Source organism: Nannobrachium achirus, assembly GCF_963921795.1.
Source record: "Nannobrachium achirus genome assembly, chromosome: 22".
Lineage (NCBI taxonomy): Eukaryota > Metazoa > Chordata > Actinopteri > Myctophiformes > Myctophidae > Nannobrachium > Nannobrachium achirus.
The window spans coordinates 54,878,058-54,904,810 of NC_137829.1; the positions used below are offsets into that span (position 1 = coordinate 54,878,058).

The 26,753-nt window shown below is 40.8% G+C and overlaps 1 protein-coding gene across 1 annotated transcript in view; it reads right to left on the reverse strand.

The window, feature by feature from the left end:
- Positions 1-1,151: 1,151 nt before the first annotated feature.
- lss (lanosterol synthase (2,3-oxidosqualene-lanosterol cyclase)) overlaps positions 1,152-26,753 on the reverse strand; it is a gene marked incomplete at its 3' end in the record, with an annotated part of 75,185 nt that continues 49,583 nt past the window's right edge. The window contains exons 17-20 of the mRNA XM_080752955.1: positions 21,131-21,214; positions 20,489-20,659; positions 2,741-2,819; positions 1,152-1,289 (exon numbers count right to left, since the gene is read on the reverse strand). Of these exons, the coding sequence (XP_080609081.1) occupies positions 1,152-1,289; positions 2,741-2,819; positions 20,489-20,659; positions 21,131-21,214 (472 nt within the window). The remainder of the gene's footprint in view (positions 1,290-2,740; positions 2,820-20,488; positions 20,660-21,130; positions 21,215-26,753) is intronic.

Below are 26,753 nucleotides of genomic sequence, written 5' to 3' on the forward strand. Positions count from 1 at the left end.
CATTAATTTAACATTTGTAGATAAAAACATGGAAATATGTTTTGGGGCTTAGAGAGAAACCGTCCAGCATGAGATGGACCCAGGCAGGGACGTGCTGGCCATTGGGAAAGGCGGGACAACTCCCGAACGGCCGTTTCATTCCCGGCCACGATATTCCCTTTTTTCTTTTTTCTCTGATTAAGACTCCTACAACACCATCTGATTTTTTTCAATTTTTTTTATTTCAAGTATTTCTATTTTGGGGCCTTAGAGGGATAAACATTGTATTCTACATTATGATGATTTATTATTAATTATAAAAACTGTATTCTACATTATCATGGGGCATTATAATTATAAAGGGCTTGATGTGAAACAGTGGAGATTCTCATGGGGGCTTTTAAGCCGTGACATCATTTTGTAGTCAGACCTCCAAGCAGATTTATTGTCAATATCTGTCCCTCGCTATTTCAACAGATCCGAGACAAAAATAACGACTAAAGTATAATTCTACCACTTTCCTTTCAACAACAAAGAGAAGAAAAAATTTTAAATAGTAAAAATAGTAAAAAGATTCACGGGCGCTGCATGGGGCCTTTTGGCCCCAAAAGTTCTCCTCTGCCTACAAAATGATGTCAGACTTAAAGGACAACTTAATTTTTTTACAACAAGGGTTCATATTTTAGATTGTGATTAAAGAATATAAAAGATGAGTGTTAAAATTATTTCATTTACTTCTTTCTATTGTTTTAGAGATTCTTATTTCAGTGGTTGGGGCATGCATACAAGTGGCTAAATATGTAATTTTACACAGAATAAGCCCATTCCCAAGATACAAAGCAACCTTTCATGGTTGGATGTGACTTATGGGGGCTAGAAGTGTTACTGTACTAAATAGCAATAAAGAAACTGCTTGCTTATTGTGTCTAAAAATACATATTTAGCCACTTGTACGCATGCCCCCATGCGTACGCATGCCCCACATTTTAGCACGGTAAACGCAATTAAACAATAGAACGAAGCAAATGGAAACATTTTAACACTCACTTTTTCTTTTCTCTAATTACAATCTAAAATATGAACCCTTGTTGTAAAAAAACAAAGTTGTCCTTTAACAGCCCCATTACTCCAACCATGTCCCCTCGGTCCCAGCAGTGCCCCCTAGTGGCCGGTCAGGGTCCAGCTCTGCCCCCTAGTGGCTGGTCAGGGTACAGCTTGTGGAAGCGTCCCAGGGCCCAGATGGGGAACACGTTGCGATACGAAGTGTAGCTGATGGCACAACTCTTGTTGAAGACCCCTGCAATGTTCTCCTGAAAAACACATTATATTATTATTATTATTATTATTAATAATTTATAACTTCTCCTGAAAACATGAATATGATAACCTGTGTTCCAATCAGGGACGTGCTGGCCATTTAGAAAAGCGGGACAACTCCCGAACGGCCGGTTCATTCCCGGCCGGTCCAGGCCGGCCATTAGGAAAAAAAATATATATATATATATTATATATATATATATATATGCTATTTTTGAAAAAGTCGTGAAAATGTGTGCAAATCTTGGAATATATGTATTTTCAAAGCGAACGTTTGTAACTCAAATTTTGCTTCTGGGTGGTCCCTGGAACTAGATATTTTGAGATGGGGGTCCGTGGCCAAATAAATATCATTTTGGGGGTCCTTCACATGAAAAGGTTTGAGCACCACTGACATAGTAGTCGCTCAAGAACAGACTAACTGAGCTCCAGTTAAGTGAAAAGGACCTTTTCTTTGACGATGGCTGGCCAGATTGCTGACATAGAAACATAGGGTTTTTCAAAAAATATTAGAAGGATTCAAAAGACACTTCGGGTCAAAATTCTAATTTTCACGATTTTTCAAAAATAGCAGATCTACAAGCTCGCAGCGTGGCACTCGGTGCCGTGCTGTGAGCTTGTATATCTGCTATTTTTTTTTTAATATTTAAAGCATAAAATATTGCGTCATAATGTGTTCAGGCCTAAATGGGTTAACTGATAGTGTGGGACAGTGACTCCCCTCTGCCTCACGCCCTATCGTTGTTAGTCACCTCCTCCCATGAATTTACTTTGCACACACACACTCCTTGGATGGCAAACCACAACCTCCACCCCTGATTTCTCACATGGCCCTCTTCTAGCGCCACCATCAGGCCAATTTTTGCAAAACACATTTTTGTACACTGCTCCTACAGATGTTGCCCTAAAATCACATAAAGCAGTACACAGTATCTCTACAGTCATGTCATCAACATGGATATGTCCCATTTCCCATATTCCCTCCTGATTGGCTACCAAGGTTTGTGTACATGACCTGACGGTCGCTTATCTCCCAATTCACCCTTTGTTAGCCTTCTGGTTGGTCCCTGACTGACCAACCAGCAGGCTCTATCTGCCTTGTCCCGCCCTGGTTCCGCCTTTTTTATGTTGAATTTGCTAAAACATAATTTTTGGAGGAATAAAATAATTTAAAAACATTCTGAGTCACTATATTGCCACTGAGCAGCTCCATTTTACTGAAACCAAGTTTGAAATGAGAATTGAACACACAGAATAACAATACGAAGCAACTGAATTACAATGGTAGTGGATGGAGTGTCCCACCGAATGTCCCACCGAGACATAGCAACCAATGGGTGTGAAGAGGGGCGGGACAATGGGCGGGACTTGACAAAGGGTGAATTAGGGAGTCTTACTGGTGGATCCATTCACTGTGACATCAGGAGGAAGGGGAGGGGCTTACCTGTGGCCAATCTCCATTGGGTAACTGCCTGTCAATCAGCAGTCGTACTGCTCTCTCAATGGCTGCTGTGTCAGGATGTCTGTTACACACACACATGCACACACACACACACACGCACACATGCACACACACACACACGCACACACACGCACACACGCACGCACGCACGCACGCACGCACGCACGCACACGCGCACGCACGCACGCACACACACACACACACACACACACACACACACACACACACACACACACACACACACACGTGTAAATGTAATGTGTATTTTTTAGTGTGGTTACACATGTACTCGTGACGCCTGATTATGAATCCCACTGGGAAAGATGGATGGAAACGGCATAGAGCGCTCGTTTTCACAGTTATTGTCCACGACATTGCAAGCGGCGCGAAGGCCAGCGGACCTTGGTCCTGCTCTTCGCGCCCGAGCGCCGCAGGCCCGAGCGCCGCCGCGCAAGTTACGAAGCCGTGGTGAATGCAATCGTTCTATTTACAGCCTCGGCAAGCGCACGATAAACGCAATGATAATTGGGTTTTGGTGCACCTCGCGCGGTCCAAGTGACTACAACGGAGCGCTCCCTACGTCCGGTTCAGCCAATCACAAGCTTCAAAAATTAGTCCGGGCGTGGTTATCCATCTTTCCCAGTGGGATCCATAATCACGCGTCAGGGACGTGCTGGCCATTGGGAAAAGCGGGACAACTCCCGAACGGCCGGTCCATTCCTGGCCGGTCCATTCCTGGCCGGTCCGGGCCGGCTATTAAAAACAATGGCCGGCCCCCAAAAAGTAAATATAATGTAGTTGGCCCACTGGCTTGTCTCTCATGATCTGAAATGGCCAATCTCTGAGTAGCAGCAGCGCTATAGAGCATCGCAGTTGAAGCCCCACCCCGTCCTCACTCCGGTGTCGGAAGCGTTTTCCCCATTCATTTATTCCATAGACATTTCATAAAGTATTTATTTAAACGTTTTTAAGCCTTGGACAAAGCCACCTCGGCTGGAGAGGAATCATGACAATATTAAAAAAAAATGTAATGCAAAGATTAATTAGAAAGCTAAAAAAAAGGGCAGGGTACAAGACTGTGTACATCATTATTTTTAAAATTGCGGAAACTACACTCCCAGAATGCATTACGAATGACACTTGTTTCCTGAAATATAGCCCTTAAATCACCCTCAGTTTAGTTATCCAGGCCAGCATATGGCCTGACATGTAGTGATTGTCATCTCTGTGGACGCTCTTATCGTCATCTTTAACATATTGCATCATATTTGTAAAAGACAGACACTCGCTCACGGAGTTCTGCTGAAGTGCAATAATCTGCCAGGCAGACAGGGGGCAGTAGCTACTTCCACGGTAACCGCAAGATATGTGAAAGAAGAAGAAGCTAGACCAATCACAGACGTCAAATTCACGGGATATACATCTTTAGCAGTATGGGAAATGCAGTTCTTCTCCGTGCGATCTTAATTAAAACGTGTTTTTACTAAAACATTGTTGATAGACCATAATGTCTTCATATATTCACACGTGATAAATAATGTGTTCACTGTTAATGTTTTTGACGATACACATAGTCCTAATTCCTTCATTCATACTCATTTAGAGTCAGAGATAAAGTGGAACAGGCAGACCATTGTTTTATTTTATTTTGGATCTTGACTCTAAAGCCCAATCATGGTCAACGTATGATTCAGTTCATTGTACCAAGACCTGGTCAATGTATGCTTCAGTTCATTGTACCAAGACCTGGGTCACATGGTCAATGTATGATTCAGTTCATTGTACCAAGACCTGGGTCACATGATCAATGTATGATTCAGTTCATTGTACCAAGACCTGGGTCACATGGTCAATGTATGCTTCAGTTCATTGTACCAAGACCTGGGTCACATGGTCAATGTATGCTTCAGTTCATTGTACCAAGACCCACCCTGTAGACAATATGCCTTCCGGTGTGTTCCAAGATTTCTAGCGGAAGTCTGCGTTTAACGGACGTTACGTCATGCGGTGCGGGTCTGTTTACATTCCCCAGCGAAAAAACTAAAATAGATTGTAGCTTTTAACTCGCTCTTCATAGGTGTAACATTGCTTGAATCAATGTTTTTGTTTGTATATTGTTTATTGCGAGCGCAGCCGACGGAGCAGGAGACGTAGACCAGATTTTTTCGTGCAGGGAATACAATTGCAGAAACACAGCACCGTGAAAAAAATACAGCTTCCGGTGAAATTCTCACGGCGGAAGTTGAACGCTTTCTGCCTTCTATTGTCACCAGGCTTTTCTCTTCGGAGATGAGTAAGCCTGGCTACGCGAGGCTAACCAAGACCTGGGTCACAGGTTTTGACATTTTCCGACTCGTTGCTTGCGTGCAACACCGGCGTATGACGAAGTATAACACGGCCATCACACACAGGTTGACATAACAAGCGGAGAAGAGGAGCCACAGCCAGATTTCACCCATTCTCACCATTGTGGCTACTATGGTGAATTCACCTCAGGCCGCACTCACATAGTAAGAACATTAATTAATTTTGTTCTGTGCATGATCTGTGCTCTTTCAAAGTTGGATCAAAGTCTCTTCCAAAAAAAGAATCCATTTCCCACAATGCTTTGTGGGAAGTGGGCAGTTCCACTAGAGGAGGAAGTGGATGTGGATTTTGGCCATGTAGTTCTTTTGGAGTTGTCATCGGGTGAAGGCAGAGTACCTGCTGCTTTTTGGTGACACGTAAAAAAAATGGATCTACAAGCTCACAGCGTGCCGCCATGCAAAGTACATTCTGATGCCAACACAATACTTTTACTCAAGTACATTTTGAATTCCAGGCTTTTACTTGTAACAAAGTATTTCTATGTTGCAGTATTGATACTTTTACTTATTTATTTATTATTATTATTATTTTCCACCACTGTACAATGACACATGACAAAAAGCTTCTATTGTATTATGATGAATAGCACATTTAATCAATTACATCTGTGTAGGCATCACTATGTCACTATGTATGACATGACATGACAAGACAAGACATATGTTTATGTCTATTTATTACCCGGCTTGTTTGAAAGCTTGATTCTGATTGGTCAAGCGCTGACATCAGAGGTGTGATATTCCCTAACAGACCGCTGCCTAATCAAAGACTCAGAACACCTGCTGCAGTCAAGCTGCACTGCGTGAATCTTGTGCTGTAACCAACATGTCAGCTATGTAAACAAACACACAGCGACATTTACAACTAAACGTTGATCTCAAGAATGTTTTTTAAAATGTTTTAAGCGAGAAATAGACGACGTAGTATCAGTAAATGGACCTTATCTAATCAGCACTTCCTTGTTTTCCAAGGCGACTGGGAGGACGCCCAGCGCAACACTTGTGGAACAATTCCAGCCGTCTGTAAACAAGGAAATACTTTGTTTTGTTTTTAGTTTTTAGTCAAATTATTAATTGTATTTAGTAGCCGGGATAATGAATGTCTCCTTGGGGATTGACGGTATATAACATCCCTTCGTCCTGATAGCTGGCGCCTCGGGGAGTTATCAGGCCGTCGGTCTGTTGGCCAATGGGGACTGACCTCGCCACGCGGCGGCCATCTTGCTTCGGGCCCGCTCGCCCAGTAATAACATTGATGTCTATAATAATTGTGCATGTATTATTTAAATGATCATAGTTTGCTCAGTTTTCCACAGATTTTCCAACGGTTTGGTTTGTTATAAACGTCAGAGATGTGGTTATTTTTCTGCATACTTACTAATAATTATATCCATGTATTTTATATAAAAATAAAATAACACAAGTAGAAATTAAAGGATTAGTTCACCCAAAGGGTTAAACTTTATTCTGTCGTTTACTTACCCTGTTATGTTTATGACCCATGGAGAATTTTTGTTTTAAAACCTTCCTTAATGGTAAATCCAGAACCGGGGGGAAAAATATAGTGGAATCAATCAGTGACCCGTTTCTGTGGCAAAAAAACTATATCAAAAATCCTTCCATTAAAAAAAAAACACAGCTCCAGGTGTTTATCAAAGCAAAGCCTGTAGTACCATACACCGTTGAAACTGGTCAAAAACGTGCACTGTAGACAGAGAAAATTAACTTTAAAATGCTTCAGGTAAAAACAAAGTCGTGCACGACACGGGAGCGCGCTTGGCCAGGCGTGTGCATTCTCAACGTTGCTCGTACGTTGGACTCGTGTCGCGCCTCCCGGCTCAGTCACTGTCGTAACTGCCGTAAACCGGTGCTTGGAAAAAACCAAAACAAATGCGCGCAGCAGTGGAGAGTGGAGACAGTGGACAGACGCAGTGGAGCTGAAGAAGATTGTGAGTGAGTTGAAGACGAGAAAGTAAAGAAGACAAAATAAAAGAAAATGGAAACAGAGGAAACAGAAGAAATGAGGCAGTTTTTTGCCCAAGCATACTTATATGAGCCAGAGTATAGCCAGGCGGAGTTGGCTGCTATGGACATAGAGGAGGCAGCTCGCCTGGCAGTACCAGTGGTGGAGGAGGAGAGGGACAGAATGATAGACACCTGGTGGTGTCATTGTGATGTCTGCCGTGTGATGCCAACACCAAAAGAATGTAAGTGCTGTACCGAAGACAAATATTTTAAATTCATGTTGGAAAACGGCTCCTCAACATACAACTGCGTCACTGACAACCCCGAGTTTCCACCACTCATCACAACAGGGGTTCTGAATATGGTTTTTCGCCTCCCAAAAATAAATTGAAAAAAAAAAAAAAAAAAAAACAGCTGGACCAAATGGAACCCTGTCAATAGAGTAAGTGTATTTTTTATATATTTATTTCTGACTGTATGCTGTTTTGCATAGTACTTTTTATGTCTGTCATTCTCAATGTATTGATTACAGTATGACTTGTTTACATTGTAAACAAATCATAGTGCTTTCTTATAGGTCTAAATCCTATTATGTGTATTATGTGTTATCAGTGTAACCACTTAGACCACCAATAAGTTTATACATCTTGGACCCTCTATGCTAGGAAAACAGACCTGATTTTCACTGTTGATTAGTTATTTTTCCATCTACCTCAACTCTCTTCACAAAAAATAGCAGATCTACAAGCTCAACGTGTCATGATGTTGGCATTGTGAGCTTGTAGATCGCTACTTTTTGGTGAACCTTCCCCCTAGAATTAGGATGCTGGTAGTTAAAAGTTATTTTCAGTCAGCTCTGATGGAAACAGATATTCCTCCATGACATAAACTGTATCTTAGGTGGAAAGATTTCCATATTTACATAGCATAATATAAGAATACAAATAATACAACAGTGTAATTCAGGTGTGCTGTGGATTAAGAGGTTATTTACAGGGGTGACCTGAGTCAAAGTTTAAAAAAAGACTGCCCTATAGAACTATGAACACAGTTGTGTATGTTCTTATTTTACAGTCAGTGTCGTTTGGTCTCCTACCGGGTGGTATTGGAGTGGGGCCTGAGAGGAGTACGACTCGGGCCAGGACACAGGAGGGTTTTACCGGCCTGCATCGTAAAAGCCATACAAGAAGCTTACCCATCTCCTACAGGGGTCTATGTAGGCTACAGAGAAGAAGATGATCCTTTTGGATTTGATGAAGATGCGCGAAGGAAGAAGAAGAAGAAGACTAGGTCATAATAAAAGGGAGGAAAAGCCTGTGAATTTTTTTATGAATTAATGTATTTATTTTTCTGTGTTATGAATTCATTTCAGCCACATTTAAGAAATATATAAACATTGTGGCTCAGTGGATGCCAAATATGTTTTGTTTGAGGGGAGGAAAAGCCTGTGAATTTATGCAGTTATTTATTTAGGCCTATTTATCTATTATGAATTTATTATTTATTATTTCAGCCACAAAAAGAGTCTGTTTCATTTAAGAAATGTGTACATAGTTGCAGCAATGGGATTTTTGTAATAACTTAGGCATTTTGGAGAGCCTACCACTGGACAATGTGCAGATGGATCTCCGGCCAGGAAAGAATTCCTTATGACTCCAGGTCCAGACATTTGCTGCCCATAGAAAGCCCACCATAGCTTTCGTCGGACCATAGGCTGAAAATCCTCCACCGTTGGGTTGCTGGGGACATTACATGTTACCTATGTTGTGGCACATAAGGCCTTCACAGAGTGCTACAGCACCTTACACTGTATGCTTACATTTACAAAATACATTTTAATTAAGCACTTAATTTTGCTTTGCAGTGAAGACCCAAAAACTGTATCTACCAATAAAATATCCTTATTCAATGCTACCAATGTATTCTCTATCCTTAGAACTTACACTAATTTGTGTGGGGTCAATAAATTGTCTCCTAAAAATGTGGTCCTTCTATAAATATTTGATAACCCCTGAAATAGCTACCACACCAGTCCCGATAGAACACATTGGGTGCACAAATGCACATTGACTGAAAGTAACATCAAGATATTACAAGCTTGATAAATGGGTTTATTGATGTGTAAATGCCCAAATGTATTTGCACAAGGTTTTAGACTTTACACTATTTCCATTAAAAGAAAATGAGAAATAACAGGTTACTGGAATCAAACACAGATATAGTGTATTTTGCAAGCCTTTCTATCAGTAATGCACATGACATTCATAATTCAAATCGAGAAACTTGTTCAAAAGAGTCTGCATCAGGGCGATGTTTGGTGGCAGGGGAGGAGCCTGTACACGTGAATCATGGTCTTTAAACTTGACACTGGTGTCCTGACGTCTCTCCATGAGCTGTTCAATCAAGCACGTCCTGAATCTCTGGGTTGTCCGTTGATATATTGGCTTGCGAACCCAGTGCTTCTGCCTTCTGGAAAACGTAATATTTGTCCGTGGTTTACCTGAAAATGTTAGAGGTTAATTAAGAATTTTTAAATAACCTCCTGTAGAAAATCATGAAAACTAATTCTGATAACTGAATTACAAGGGCTGCTGGAATTTATCGCTGGATTCATTTTGATATGTCAGGGGTAAAGTCCTTTTGAAGGTAAAATGTTCTTATGGTAATCATGAATGTAAAAAATAGACAGATGCAAGATATGCACCATAACAGTAATAGAAACAATAACACAACAGTGGAACTAAATTGCAATGTACAATAGCTATGTATGCATGAATCCTGCAGTGTGCTAAATGAGATGGAATATATATTACCTTATTTTGAAAACATAGTTAAATTGAAATAATGCAACACCGCTCAACTAATTGCTGTTTAGAAGCTCTGTGAACAAAGGTAGTGTAGCTAGTAGGTTTCCAGAAGGAAATATGTAAGCAATTTACCCCGAGTGAGAGGACATTATGCTCTCATAATGTCCGCAGTGAGGGTGTTATCGGACGAGGCGCAGCCGAGTCCGATAACACCCTCACTCAGGACATTATGAGAGCATAATGTCCGACCCCGAGTGGTAAATAGCTTTTCTACCACTTTTTCCCGTATACATGAAAGAAAACACATAGTTGTAACTTGCAAGGATCTTAAGTTACAATCATTATTGCCTATAAAACTTCCGCGAGACAGCAGATAGTTCCACAAACAACATCTTCTACTCACCAACAGATGGCGCCAACTCCATACTAATCCATGCGTCTAGCTTACAGCTAAGCTAACGTCAGTTAGAAGTACCGTTCCGGCCGTAAATAGAGGCTGTTCGCTTCCAGAAAGGCATAGGTTCAGAGAAAAGGGGCTTTAAAGTTGGCGGATTGCATTGGATCCAAATAAATCGGCGACTATAGCATGCACGTTAGTAAACATAGGACCGTTGCCACCGTCATTTGTTGGTTGGGGGAAAGGTGTTCCGACTACCTCCTGAAGTCCCCGGATGTACACTGAGGTGCATTGATCTCGGACAAGTCCTCATACAACTTTGCGGCAGTTGTTTTGTCATAACCTCCGGAATTTAGCCAATCAGAATCCAGTATTTGAACACGTGACTAGAAAAAGTGGTAGAAACACATTTCTAGTTCTGCTTCCTTTTCCCAGAGTTAGTTTTAGATAGGCATCTGATTTTAAATGGAAACGTAATGGTCAGTTACGTTTACCTTCAAAACGAAGCAATGTTAAAACTGAACAGCAAAGGCGTATGCGATCTTCTGGAAACCATAGAACTATAGACCGATTTCTCAGAGTGACCACCATAACTGCGGTGTCAAGAGGCACCCATGTGAATGTGCGGCTATGCACCGCAGCTACATGACAGCGCTCTAGAAAAAGGTCAAGAGCAGGTGCAGAGCCTATTGATTCTCAATTACCTGTTGCAGTTGTAGCTTGTTTCCTAGTATGTGTGTTCTCGTTGTGATCCAGAACGGCCAGCTGCATGCGGGCTGTCATGCCTTGGTAACTGAAATGCAATCTTTTGGGGGAATATTTCAGAATTTTCGAATGAAATATCTCGAGGGGACCTGCAGACAACACACACAATGAGAGAGAACACAAAGACATAAGTTAGAGAGAACACAATATTATACAGAAAGAATAACATATGGATATTGAATCCAGTTATAAAAAAGGCATACACTGTAGGTATGTGCTTGGTTGCCAACTGGATAAGGTACTGTAGAGAGATATTATTGTAGCCTTATTTCCTGAACTCACTCTGACCTGGAAAGCCTCAATGTCGCTATGCAATTCGAGATAGCATGTGTGTCATTTTAGCTATGTATAAGCTATTGTTGCTGTCAGGGAAGAAAACTCTAATTTTTCACTTTGTATTTACTTGATCATACAACAGTGCCAATTTGAAAATAGCAAAAGTAGCAGATCTGCAAGCTCGAAACACAGCGCAAAGCAACACGTTTTGAGCTTGAATATCTGCTACTTTAGCCATTTTCACATTTGAATCCTGAAAAGCAACAGTTTTTTACGATGAGGTTTACACCTGACAGCGATGATATTTGTTTATCAGAAAACAGATTTAGGTGTTTCTAATCCTCAAATACCTGGAAGTCGCCGAGTCGCGTTAGATTTTAACCACTTTAACCATTATTTTATGCTTTAACTATTGAAAAATAGCAGATATACAAGCTCACAGCACTGCGAGCTTGTAGATCTGCTATTTATTTTTTAAATAATGAAAAAAGTCTTTGAATATCTTTGACCCGACTTCTAAATCCTTCTTCTCAAACGTTTTCATGTCAAGGACCCCCAAAATGTAATTTATTTGGCCGCAGACCCCATCTCAAAATATTTTGTTCCAGGGACCCCCCCAGAAGCAGAGATTTGAGTTACAAAAGTCTGCTTTGAAAAATATGCACACATTTTCACGATTTTTCAAAAAAAGCAGATCTACAAGCTCGCAGCGCGGCACTCGGTGCCGCCCTGTGAGCTTGTATATCTGCTATTTTTCAACAGTTACAGCATTGAATAATTCTAGGCCGAAATGGGTTAAAATCGTCCAAATGTTATATATTATATTATATTGACAGAGATGATATCAGGTATGGTGCCTCTAATGGGCGGTGGGGGAGTTGAATGAGAGGATTAGAGGAGGCACCATCTTATTCCTTGTGGAAGTGCCTCACTGGCAGATGAGCCAGTATGATCAGCATTGACTACACTGCATATTATGTAAGGAATTACAAAATAAAGCGTGAAACAATATTCGCCTGCAGTAATATATATATACATATAAATATATATATAAAAAACCTGTATGTTTGAAGAGGGACATCTGTTTCAGATCTTTTAGTAGATTTCGGCCAAGGACAACAGAGGACAGAGTCCTGAAGGCTGGAGAATCTTTGATGAGCCATCGTTTTCTTCTTTGCAGCTCTGGGGTGAGGTCTTCGTGTTGGCATTTTCTCTCCTGCCCATCTTCCTCCCACCGATGTTCACCACAGATGTGGTGAAGTAGAGTGGTCCAGTTTCTAGTTAATTTCTGTTTGTGAACACATACAAAAAGATGAACAAGTAGTCTGAGGACTTAAGGATATCTCGCGCTAATCAGTCTAAAAGCGCCTAATTTTGCACAGATGTAGCCCAAGGCATGCTCTAATGATTTAGCTAGGGCGCCCGAGTCGGCGACTTTCAGGGTCGCCACAGCTCCAGAAAACACCCAAAAAACTCTGAAAAGTGATGACTCATCACTTTTCATCACTAAACCATAATTTTCTTGTGCCATTTGTAGCCCAAGGATTGTTTTTTGTGCAAAACAAATGCTTGCAATGGATTCAGCATCATTACAAACCCCTAGTTAGACCCCTCAAATCCAACTTACATACCCAGAGAAAAAGTGTTTTTCTGGGTATTTTCCTCCTGTATAGAAAGTCGATGGGAGCCCAACTTGATTTGGCCGTTGTGGCGACCCCGAAGGTCGCCGACTCGGGCGCCCTAGCTAAATCATAAGAGCATACCCTGGGCTACATCTGTGCAAAATCTCGCGCTTTTAGACTAATTAGCGCGAGATTACCATGTCATCTCCCTTAGGCCCCCGACTAAAGAGAAACTAGGTGGGATAAAAATCTAGGATCAGTGGGATAAAACTTACAAAAGAGAGGAGAGATTGGAGCACTCAAAAAGTTAAACGGACGTAAAAACGGAGTACTTTATTTCATTACAAAATACTAAAAGCCACTTGATTTATTTCAGGCTTTTATTATTTTGAAATGAAATTAAGTACCCCGTTTTTACATCCGTTCCCCTTTTTTAACTTTTTGAGTGCTCGGATCTCTCCTCTTTTGCACATACACAAATATGATGTCAATAGATAACATCATCATAGTCGACAATTAAAAAATAAAAAAGAATAGACCTAAGTGTATACACAACACACACCTCAGGATCACCTCCACAGGTGGCACAGCAGTACCAGAGATGGTTTGAGATGGACTTTATCCAAGGTTGGAGAGGGCGATTAGCTTTGCGGTTGGACAGTGCAGTCAATTTCTTTGTTAAACCTGGCAAGAGCAAGGAGGTTGAAGAGTACAATACAAATTCAGGATATTTGATACGCTCTTGCAGTAATTATTCACAAAAAGATTGCACTAAAATTATTTTCGTTTATTAATGACCTGTAGTGACTGGGAGACCCCCTTTGATTGATCATACCATGATTACTAACATTTATGAATGACAGTGACTCAAAGAACCTCACAGTTGGATTATTGATCCCAATATTGTACCTTTGGAAACATGCCAAATGTCAAATTCATGCTGAATGTTTGGATATGATACAGGCATGATTTTTCTGATGGATGGGGAGCGATCAGTTGTTACTACTTCAACATCCACGTTTTCTTTAATCAGATAATCAAGCCCTCGCTGAAACCCTTTCGGCTCCATGTCTCCAGAACTCTTAGCTTGAGAAACCTGTGTAAACATAATTTAGGCAAAAACATGAATATGTGATTCAAAAGGTTAGTCTCTTGTAGCCACATTATCTGCATGTTCTTTTTATGGATATACTAGTCCTACTTACATGCACTAATTCAAAGTTGATGATCTCCTTGGAAACATCATCCATAAGGCTGTATGTGCCGTATTTTGCAGAGAACCCTGGGCTGTCACATCTGCCGTCTCCACATAAGTGGTTACTCTGTCCAATATATTCTGATGTTGCTCTTGGTATGCTTTGTCGATAACGGGTATGAGGTAGGATGACTGAATTGAGTAGAAAGTTGTCTTTTTAGGTATTTGTAGTTTGAGCACACTAGCCCACTCTGATATCGCTGAATACGACGCTCCTGTGAACAATGTTGATGCAGAGATGAGCAGGTTGTTATCAGGCATTCCTCTTTTATCAGGGCATGAACTCCAGTTGCGGCTGTGACCATTCAGGCATTTGCATTGCACTGAAATACGTCTTCCGCAAGGGATGACCTTTGTAGTGTCCATTTCTACACCACAGAAATGGCATGTTTTGAACAGTTCCATCAAACAAGACTCATTCACCACCCATTTATTTTCATCCCATCTGTGTTGAGTGTGTTCTGATTCGCTATCACAATCTGACATTGGTCCTTGTGAGGATGAAGTACCACTCAAAGGAACATAGGTATCAGCAGGGCTTGGTGGAACTTCAAGGGACTCCATGCTGGTGTCATGTAAGCTGCTGGACGGTTGTGTCCGATTAGGGCGTTCCACCTGCTGAGGGCTTGGACTTTCAAGGAAAAGCTTCTTTCTAGCTGAGGACTCAAAAGGACTTGCTTGAGAGAACCTCCTCTTTCTAACTGAGGACTCAAAAGGACTTGTTTGAGAGAGCCTCTGTTTCACTGGAGTTGAGTGATGTGGACTAGCACACTCTGTCAGAGTGATGTCTTCATAGAGGATGGGGACATCGGTGCATGATGCTTCATCTGGGATGAGATTTCCCTGAAATAAATCAAAAGTGTGAAATTATTATCCTGACCTCAAAATGAATTTAACGTTTACTACAGAGCTAGAGAGACAAGAGGACACCCGTTACTGAACAACCACTCCATACCAAAGAGTACTATCAGAACAGAGACATTCGACATTCAATCCTTATGCTATGTTTTTAGCCTAATGCCTCATGAGCAAGTCTATTGACTTTGTAGCTCCATTTGATTTGCACAACAGAATACGTACAATTTTAAAGATGCAAGGCATAGAATGTGCAAGTTCTGTCTTACCATTGTCCATGTTTGCGGAAAGGTATAATAGGTCCCAGACGTAGTTGGTGATGTACTTTCGAGAGGAACCCTCTGATGTGCTGGAGTGATCCTCTGTTTAACTGGAGTTGACGGACGTGGACTAACACACATCTCTGTCAGAGTGATGTCATCTGGGATGGGGACAGCAGAGTTTTTGTCTCCATCAGGGATGTGTCCCAGGACAGTCTCAGGATCCAATATTCCCTGAAATAGATTGATCAAAGTATGTAATTTTCATCCCAACCTCAAAATGCATTTACCGTTTACTACAAATCGAGAGAAACAGGAGAGACGTGTTACTGAACAAACACTCCATACGAATGAGTACTTTCAGACTAAAGCCTATCTGACTCGTATTTAAAGACATTTCACTTTAAAACGTGTTTGGGGTTGTTTAAATGTTATCTACTCTGGCTTTTGTGATCACTCCAGACAGTTTTTTAGGTTGCTTGATTCAAGTTTGTTCATGTTATCAGATACATGCCCTTCCCATTGTTTGCATAGGACTAAATACTAATTTGAGTGTGGTGTACCAAGAGCAACATCAGAATATATTGGACAGTAAAGAAAGACAAGAGAATCCACTTATGTGGAGACGGCAGATGTGACAGCCCAGGGTTCTCTGCAAAATACGGCACATACAGCCTTATGGATGATGTTTCCAAGGACATCATAAACTTTGATTTAGTGCATGTAAGTAGGACTAGTATATCCATAAAAAGAACACACAGATAATGTGGCTAAAAGAGACTAACCTTTTGATTCACATATTCATGTTTTTGCCTAAATTATGTTTACACAGGTTTCTCAAGCTAAGAGTTCTGGTTCTGGAGACATGGAGCAGAAAGGGTTTCAGCGAGGGCTTGATTATCTGATTAAAGAAAACGTGGATGTTGAAGTAGTAACAACTGATCGCTCCCCATCCATCAGAAAAATCATGCCGGTGTCATATCCAAACATTCAGCATGAATTTGACATTTGGCATGTTTCCAAAGGTACAATATTGGGATCAATAATCCAACTGTGAGGTTCTTTGAGTCACTGTCATTTATAAATGTTAGTAATCATGGTATGATCAAATATCCTGAATTTGTATTGTACTCTTCAACCTCCTTGCTCTTGTCCAACCACAAAGCTAATCGCCCTCTCCAACCTTGGATAAAGTCCATCTCAAATCATCTCTGGTACTGCTGTGCTACCTGTGAAGGTGATCCTGAGGTGTGGGTTGATAGATTTGTATTAATGTATTTAATATCCCCACCCCCCAAAAAATAAATAATTGAATAAATAAACACAGCCGCCTCAACTAGGACAATATCAGTCACCAGAACAAAGGAAGGTGTTTACAATGAATCTATTATTAAAATGGAGTTTGACGTTACAATGGGTTTCTATAGGAAGAGGGTGTGTGTCTGATAAAATGAATATCAAACATCTAAATAATCAATCAAAAATGACCTCACATAAAAGTTAAATATCCCTTGAATCACTCACTCTATCTATTTAGCCTTGTGCCTTGCAAATGCAGTGCCTTGGTAGCTAATTGTTATTTGTATGTAGTATGATGTATGACAGACATGAACAATTTCTGTCTTACCGCTGAAGGAGTCCATGCTGGTGAAAAGGCATAATAGGTCCCAGAGGTGGATGGTTTTGTCCGTTCTGTCTGCTGTGGACTAGTAAGCACCAACTTCATTATCGCTGACTCTCCAAATGAACTTGTTTGGTTGGACTTCTTTTGTGGGGTGGCGGTAGGATCCATTCCTCCCTGAAAATCAATCACACACACACACACACACACACACACACACACACACACACACACGTACGTTTGTTTGAGAGGTAACTGCAACAAAGCAGAAAGCCTGCAACACTCTCCAAATGATATAAAGTCTTTACAGTGCACGGCTCAATAATATAAAACAATGAAGGAGTAGCCAGAACACAAGGAATATCCTTTTCAAATGGTTTATTTACTGGACAGGACAACGGAAGTGTTTTGACCTGTTGGTCTTCGGGTTGTGACAAGATAATAGGAAGTGAGGTATAGATAGGATGTGTTAGTGCTTTTCCAATTGCATTTGATTGTAACACATCTTATTTATACATGTTATTTTGTCACAATACTGAAGAAGACCAACAGGTCAACTCAAAACACGTCCGTTGTCCTCTGTCCAGATGACAAGGATATTCCTTGTGTGCTGGCTACTCTTTCATTGTTTCATAGTACTAGTGAGGCCATCCACATGAGTTCAGAATATTAAAACTATATCTTTACAGTTGCAGTTAGGGCTTTGTGTGAATGGCCCTTGGCATTTATTTAAAGGAACAACCAAACAAATTAACATTTTGATTGTATAGCATAAGACAGTGATACTCATCCTAACCATCAGAAATATCCTTACTAATCAAAATGTATTATGAATGGTTGTGAAACAAGTTAGTCAACAGTTAAAAAATAACATAACTAAAATAAAGTATACTATAAAATGCAATTATAAAATTGATAGCCATTACAGACTAACTCATCTTTAGACCCATGCAGTAAATACAATGGAGAGACATGTTGGTAGCTGAGCTAAAAGACCACTGATTCAGTTGGTGTCTAATATTGTCAAATGCCTGGGTTCACGTTTCTAGTGGTTACACACCTCTATTCAGAATTGACTTCCATTATTCTAAATAGAGGTGTCACCTAACCCTAACAACAGTGGGGGTATTTATGAATATGGGTGTTTCTGAATAGAGGGCTGCCCCCATTTCGGGTCCCTGAGGAGCTCAACCATGTCATACTGGCATTTAATTTTAATAACGTCAATACACGACTTATAAAACATAAATATATACAAATACCCCAACTTACCTCACTTGCTGCTGTTCCATTTTCGTGCACTGGTCTTCCAGGGACAATGAAGGTAAAGGGAACAGCGAACGGGTTCAACATTTTTGACTGTGGTTGTCCATTGGTTGGGATACGGTAATTGTCAACAGAAAAATGTTCCCCGCAAACTACGACATCCCGTGAAGCTATGCTCGGACTTTCCTCATTCAGACCCATAGCGTTTAGCCATAGCGTCCGAATGTAAGGGTCTCGAGGCAGCTTGTGAAACAATATACATGCACCAGGCTTCTGCTGGTTGAAACAGTGTGGATAGACACAAACTCTGGGCATAACTGGTTCGCTGTTCCTGCAGTGGCAGTTTTCCTCATTCGGCGCGTCCACGGTTCACACAGCAGCCAGTAGTGGAGTAGAAGTAAAAAATATTGAAAATGGGAAATCGGCTACTCAAGTAAATTACAAATAGGCCTACTCAAAATTGTTACGTTACTTTACACTACTGTTTATATCGCAGAAATGCCCCTCCAGTGTGTTAGTTCACTAACACACTGTAGTTCCACTATATTTTTTCCCCCCGGTTCTGGATTTACCATTAAGGAAGGTTTTAAAACAAAAATTCTCCATGGGTCATAAACATAACAGGGTAAGTAAACGACAGAATAAAGTTTAACCCTTTGGGTGAACTAATCCTTTAAATAAATATTTATATATTAAACATTTCATAATTCAATTTATTTGTAATATTAATATTTATTTTATTCTATAATAAATAAGTTGGAATTCAACAAGTTGTGTTCCCCGACCACCCTCCCCCTAGTGGTGAAAAAAGAGAAGACCTTCTAGGGACTCAGATACTAATACTAACCACATCCCCAAAAAACATTAGGTTAGGGTTAGGCACACTTTAAATCATTAAAATCATTATTATTGGTCTCAGGAAAACCTGTATAATAAATGAAATCTCGATTGTGGTCTCACTCAGCCTTGATATTAAACAAGTAGTCACAACTATAATGTGTGATTAAACCGTTTTTCGAAAAGTAAAGCTGCAATTCAACACGTCCAAACAGCCTGAATCATATCCACGTTAATAAGGTTTGTAATAAACCAAACCGTTAGTAAATAGAGTATTTTTGTTTGTGTTGATCATCCACTACAATAGAGCATAAATCCGCCTTGAGCCATCTAGCCTTTCTTATATATATCTATGATGCTAACGCCTCCTCCTACAATGAAAGTGGATGGGACTGTGGCTATGCTGGCTGAAAGCTACGAGAAGCACTTCCGGTTCAAAGGGTTGAGAGAATGATCCTTTTAGATCAGTCGAAGAAGAGACCAAGAAGAGGTCCCGATCGTTTTATTTTTTATTTTTATAATTATCATTTATTTCGTTTTTAATGACCTAGTCCGGAAAATTCCGGTCGGCTACTTGATCCTTCTAAAGAAGTACGGTCCGGCTGACAAGGTGTTAAGTAAAAGTATCAATACTGCAACATATAAACACTTTGTTACAAGTAAAAGCCTGGAATTCAAAATGTACTTGAGTAAAATTATTGTGTTGGCATCAAACCTAAACACGTTATTAACTCATTCATTGCCTTTTCAAGATGGCCGCCAAGTACCAGGATGCCACGTTCCTAAATTTCTAGTGCACGGATCAATTTTTAGTGCACGGATCCTGCACGCCCATGCCTAGATACTTTTTCACAGCTTTCAAACAAAAAAATCCGCTTGGAAATCCGTTCAGGCATTCATGAGATAGAAGCCTTCAAAGTCAAACAAAACAAACAAACATGGCTGCCATTTTGAAAGATGTGTTTGTTATGGGGCTAAACCAAGCCCCCAGAACCCTGGGGGCGCTTTGAAGCAAAAAGTACATGGTGGCCGTTTGAGGTACTGCAGTTGGGTCAACTATTCATACAGTTAGTTCAGTTGAGGCAGATAGCCCCCCGCTGCCCCCGCCTCCCCGTTTCTCGCTCCCCGACCGTCGTGATTGGCTCAGAAGCCAAACAGTTGACCCAATACGTCACTTTTCAGAGGCGTTTCAAACGCGGAATTACGCTTCATGCGCTGGGTGAGCAACTCAATGCAAGTGGACGGGCGGGGATATCAGTTGCCCTCTCTATTATTATTATAGCTCTATGGGCTAAACATGCAATTTCGCGATTGCGATCATGCCTAATACATTTTTTTTTCAAAATGGCTGCCAACTCGGGAAACTCGGGCCTGGCATTTAATGAGTTAAAATAGCAGTTGTGAGCTTGTAGATCCATAAAGCAGTGTATAGTTTTACCTGACAGCCTGCAGTGCCAACAGTGCCCAGCAGGTGTTGTGTATTTGGGACGTGGCGCTCTGGACGTAGCGCCGCTGCTCGCACGACTCAAACTCCTCCCCCCAGCCTCCGTCCGACATCTGATTGGCCAACAGGAAGTCACACGCCTTCCTCACCTCGGGACACGCCCCCCTGTTGGGAGGGGGGGGGGGTCATTACTAGTCATTATTAGTAAAAAAAAAAAAACACTCCCGATAATGGTATTGTGGAGATTTAAATGACGGTGATATCGTCCTCCGTCATGCACTGGGATCAATTCACCTTCTGCTTGGTATAAAAGGTACTTAAAATATACGTACTTGATATGGTCTTTTTTTTCACTCTCTATCAAATGTCCAATCTATAACTTAATATATCATTATACATGTTATTATGATGATGTAATCTATAACTTAATATATATTTATGTGTTATCATTATGATGATGTATTCTATAACTTAATATATATTTATGTATTATCATTATGATGATGATGTATTTATGTATGTACTTATGTATGTATGTATGTACTTATGTATGTATTTATGTATGATGTATGTACAAAATTATAGTATAGATATTTATGTATTATCGTTATGATGATGATGTAATCTATAACTTACCCTGTGTGGTCGTATGTGTGTCCCATGCAAGCAAACGCCTCCAATCCAAACCAGGTTCCATAAGTGAAACACACTCCCCAGGACCTGACAAGTATAGAAAACCTATTCAAACACACTCCCCAGGACCTGACTAGTATATAAAACCTATTCAAACCCATTAAAACACACTCCCCAAGACCTGATGAGTATAGCAAACCCATTAAAACCTATTCAAACACACTCCCCAGGACCTGACAAGTATAGAAAACCTATTCAAACACACTCCCCAGGACCTGACGAGTATAGAAAACCTATTCAAACACACTCCCCAGGACCTGACGAGTATAGAAAACCTATTCAAACACACTCCCCAGGACCTGACGAGTATAGAAAACCCATTAAAACCTATTCAAACACACTCCCCAGGACCTGACTAGTATATAAAACCTATTAAAACCTATTCAAACACACTCCCCAGGACCTGACTAGTATATAAAACCTATTCAAACACACTCCCCAGGACCTGACTAGTATATAAAACCTATTCAAACACACCCCCCAGGACCTGGGGCTTTAGGCGGAAACCAAACGGCCTGTTGTGAAGGAACACCAGGGAAAGCCTGGTAGGCGAGGTTAACAATAAGGTGACATGAGATGAGATAACCCTCTATTTGAAATTCATCAGAAGTAGGACAAAATAACACAGGAGAGGTTATTTTAGGCTCACAACGTGTTGCAATGTGACACGTTGTGAGCTTGTAGATCTGCCATTTTCAAAATGTCTTTGAATTTGAACATTTTATTTTTGAAACATTTCAACAACACAAATCTTGAATGACCTGGCAAAATGTATACACTATATAAATATATATATTATATAAAAATATATATTATATATAAAAAATATACATTATATAAAAATATATATTATATAAAAATATACATTATATAAAAATATATATTATATAAATATATATACATTATATCAAAATATATATTATATCAAAATATATATTATATAAAAATATACATTATATAATATATATATTATATAAAATATATATTATATATAAATATATATTATATAAATATATATTATATATAAATATATATTATATAAAAATATACATTATATAATATATATATTATATAAAATATATATTATATATAAATATATATTATATAAATATATATTATATAAAATATATATTATATAAATATATATTATATAAGCTAAACTAGAAACATGCTCCTCTGAGCACAGGTCTTCACCAGGTCAGGTAGGATATTCATACAATTACATTTTTCATATTTTGGAAACAATTGCCGATTTGAAACTGCAAAAAGCGTACACAATATTGTGTGTAGGGATGTGAAAAAAAATCGAAAATCTACTCGAAAATCGACTCATGCTCACAGCGACGCAAAAAGTACATGTCGAAAAATCTTTCTAAAGTTTTTCCCCAAAAAATGTTTTAATCGCTTCAAAAACGTTATAAGCGTTAATGTTTTCCAAATGTGAGAGGACCAGTGTGTGAGTCAGAGGTCGCGCTAGGATTTTTAACAGCCGGTCACCGTGACCGGCATGATAAAAATTTACCGGACATCTGAAGAAAATACCGGACATAATCATTTTAATGCATAAATTACAAGCAGGTGTACAAACAGCCAATAGCAACAGTTAAAGTAGTCTATTAGGCCTACTCACTGCATAGTTGGGACTGAAAACGAATTGAATGAAAAAGTAGGCTAAAAAGAAAGAAAGAAAAAAAAACGCTTCAATCTCGCAATTATTGGACTAATCGCGCAGGCTGTCTGCATGTGGCACACTGCTTTCACAACAAGGTCTTTCTGTCATCATCTTTCATGCCAACAGTAGGCCTACAATACCATGTCTTGACTTAAGAATATTGAAAAATAGCATTTGCTTCATAAGGAAAGGTTGATAGATTCATCTGATCTGTCCAGCAATGAATCCAATACTCACTGTCGAGTGGTGACACCGACAGACAGTGCGTCCGTGCGCATGTTATGCAACTTTAGGAGAGTTGAAAAGGCTCTTCCTACTGTCTCCACTCCATCTCCTCATAAAGAACTTAAAACAAGTGTATAATGTTTGTTCATATGGGTTGATTGCTGACCGTGTGTGCATTCCTTAATTCCCATGGCTTTACATGCAGTGCGTGTCACAAACTGACACTGAAATGAGCGAGCGAGTGAGCGAGAGAGAGAGAGAGAGGGAGAGTGGACGGGCGAGAGAGCGAGCGCGAGAGAGAGAGAGAGAGAGAGAGAGGGAGGGCGGGCGAGAGAGAGAGAGAGAGAGAGATAGAGGCAGCCTGCGCATGAGGAGCAGACGGCGATAATGATAAATGACCATTGGTTTTTCAATCGGTCAGAATGTCCGGGAGGAATTTTATTTTCCGGTCTTGGCCATAAAAAAACGGTCAAAACCGGCAATTACCGGTCTAACGCGATCTGTGGTGTGGGTCTCTGTGTCGGGGACGAGTGCATGTCTGTGTCGTGCATGCATGCATCGCAGATTCGCATGCATGCGGCGCTGGTCAGGTCCGCGGACTACTGGTTGAGAAACCCTGCTGGTCTGGTCTGATGCGCGCGTCATAGCAGTGCGCGCTGACTTGTTTTGTTTACGTGCCTGTGTGCATGCATGCTTGACACGAAAGCTCGCTTGGCAGCGTCGCCTCGTGTGCAGTGATTTTGTCAAGATTGACAATAAAACAACACAAAATACATTACTCATCGTTAATGCGAAACACCCGTGGACGGCTGGACGCGGTCGAGGAAGGAGAGCGGGGCAGACAAAAGCTCTACATTGATACACCAGCCTGGGGTGCCAGCCACGGCAGCCAGAGCGTTCCCACTATACTACATTCCATGGACTTTAATTGTCACTCCGCTTCTAGTCTCTAGAGAACAGACTCTGTGCTAACGCAAGGAAGAGCAATTATTATTAGGGCTTTGATGCAAGTTCTGATGGGTGCCGCTGCATAAGTTGTGTTGCTTAAAGTAATGCGCCGTTGTGCTCTCCTCTCAGCTGCTGCTTAGCAGAAAAAAGTGAAAAAAAGTCGATCGACGCGGCGATTTTCGGCCGCAACGCGTCGATTCGCAAATAATGCGTCGATTAACATCCCTAATTGTCCCCAAGCTTACCGTACGGTCCGTTGGAAAGTGCTGGCACGATTGGACTCGCCGATTCATCATCATCGCGGATCCACGTGCACAAAATAGTGATTCCTTAAAGTTATACTATGTAACTTTTTTAATAAAATAAATCTTAAAATTGTCCTAATTATTAAATCGCTAAAGTTTTAGAACACCCACTCTGTTAATTTCAGCTCCCAAAGCCTTTTCTTTATATGTGTTCTACTGAGCCCTGGTGGCCGTGACCGGGGCTGTTTTTCCCGGCAAAATTACGTCATATGCATCATTCTGTAAACGTGTCTCCCTACCGGCCAATAACAGCCCAGATCATACACTGCCGAGCTCTTCAGGAAGTACACTGCAGTGTTTACACTGGTTTAGGAGTTTAGCATGTATCTCCCCAACCGCTGCTCGTAGAGGGACACGAAAGACCTCTACGGATTGGTCTCGGCGAGGCGAGGCGGACGCGGTGGTCTGAAGGCCCGGTCCACGGCGAAAAACGGCCGAAAAAAGCAGACGCGACCGCGGTTTGCTATAACGCTACTGACCACTAGTTGAGCAACTTACACAGTATAGCTTTAACATGGAGGCCGACGGTCGATCTCATCTTTAATGTCCATTTTCAAAACACTTTTGAAGCCAAGGATGGCATTAGATTCTCGCTATAATAACACAAGCTGAAAGGCAACGATCCGCCATTACTGCAACCGCATGAGACGATGATCACTTCCGGTGAATGACGTCATGACGTCAAAAAGGAAATGTTTGCGCAATCGACTTCTGGCCTTCAAAAGAAGAGACTGGCCGCGGACGGAGCAGGCGAACGGCGTGCTGGACCCGTTCATGTCTGGAGCACTAAATGATTTAAAGAATGATTTTTTTTCCTCGGCTGGCGCCTCGGGGAGTTCTATCCGTCGGGATGACCTAAACCCTAAACCCTAAACCCTAAACCCACCTAAACCGTTAGCACTACTGGAAAATCAATGACCATACATGAAGCTAGTTAGCATTTGTTTTTAGGTTTTTAGAAACCTTTTTTTTACGGATTATATAGTTTTTTTTTTCTAGATAGATATTCATTTACATTTGTTATATTGCTGTTGATGTACTGACACTTAATCTTGTTTATTATTGTGATGTTTATTTGCTTATTGTAAGTCGCTTTGGATTAAAAGCGTCTGCTAAATGCCTAAACTGTAACTGTAAACTAAACTGATGTTATATATGGACAACCTCCCCTACATAGACTGCTTATAAATGTTTATAAATGATTTATAAATTAGTTTATAAATGATTATAAATGATTTATAAATGTTTATAACAGGTCATTATTGTAAAGTGCTACCGACATGACTTCTATGAACCGGGGGATGAGCGAGTGACGTCATGACTTTGTTACGCCACAGATACATGCCTCATCTATTTGAATGATTACATCAAACGTGAAATGCACGATGGCAAATATTGCGGCATGGTCATGCTGGACCTCCAGAAGGCATTTTACACCGTCGATCATTCTATTCTAATTGAAAAACTCAAAGCTATTGGTCTTGACAGCACAGCAGTGAGATGGATGCACTCTTACTTGGTGGGGAGGGAACAGATGGTGGAAGTCAACGGAACCCTGTCCCTCCCCCTCCCAGTAAACTGTGGAGTACCTCAAGGGAGTATACTAGGACCACTGTTGTTCTTAATATACGTAAAAGACATGTCATCTGCTTGTGACTGCAATCTGTTTCTGTTCGCGGATGACTCGGCTCTCCTAGTCTCAGGCAGAGACATATTGCAGGTTGAAAAGGCCCTTATCTGTGAACTAAACATGATCTGCACCTGGCTCAATGACAACAGACTCTCAATTCACCTAGGTAAAACTGAATGTATCCTCTTTGGATCTAGTCAGAAACTTAGCCTAGTTGAGAACTTCACAATTAAAGTAGGTGACACTGTGATAGAAAGAAAAAAACACATCTGCTACCTGGGTTGCATCCTGGAGGCTAACCTATCCAGTGAAAAAATGACTACCAAGGTAATCAAAAAAGTCAACCAACGAATTCGCTTCTTGCAAAGGGTTGCCCCGCTGATCAATATTAAATCCCGAAAGACACTAGGAGGTGCTCTTATTGGGCCCCTCATTGATTACGGAGTCCTTGTCTGGTATCGCGACGCCCCAGCTGCCTTAACACAATTAGTGCTGCAGGGTATGAAGGGTTAACTTTTCTTTGACGCCACGCAGATCTGCCCATTAGCACACGCTCTTATTGTGAAAGGCCTGCCTGGAATGTGTGTACAAACACGGACTGTTGAATGACATCAACGATTACGTCATCTAGTCACATGACATGTGTCATGTGACAGTGTGTCATGGCGGCCGCCAGGCTTGCCTTGCTATTGTTGTTTGGAGCTGTGCTTTGGGTTTAAAAGTCTTATTTGGAGTAAATGAAGTCTCTTTATGGGCCTCTCCATTGACTTAACATGGAGGAGCTTC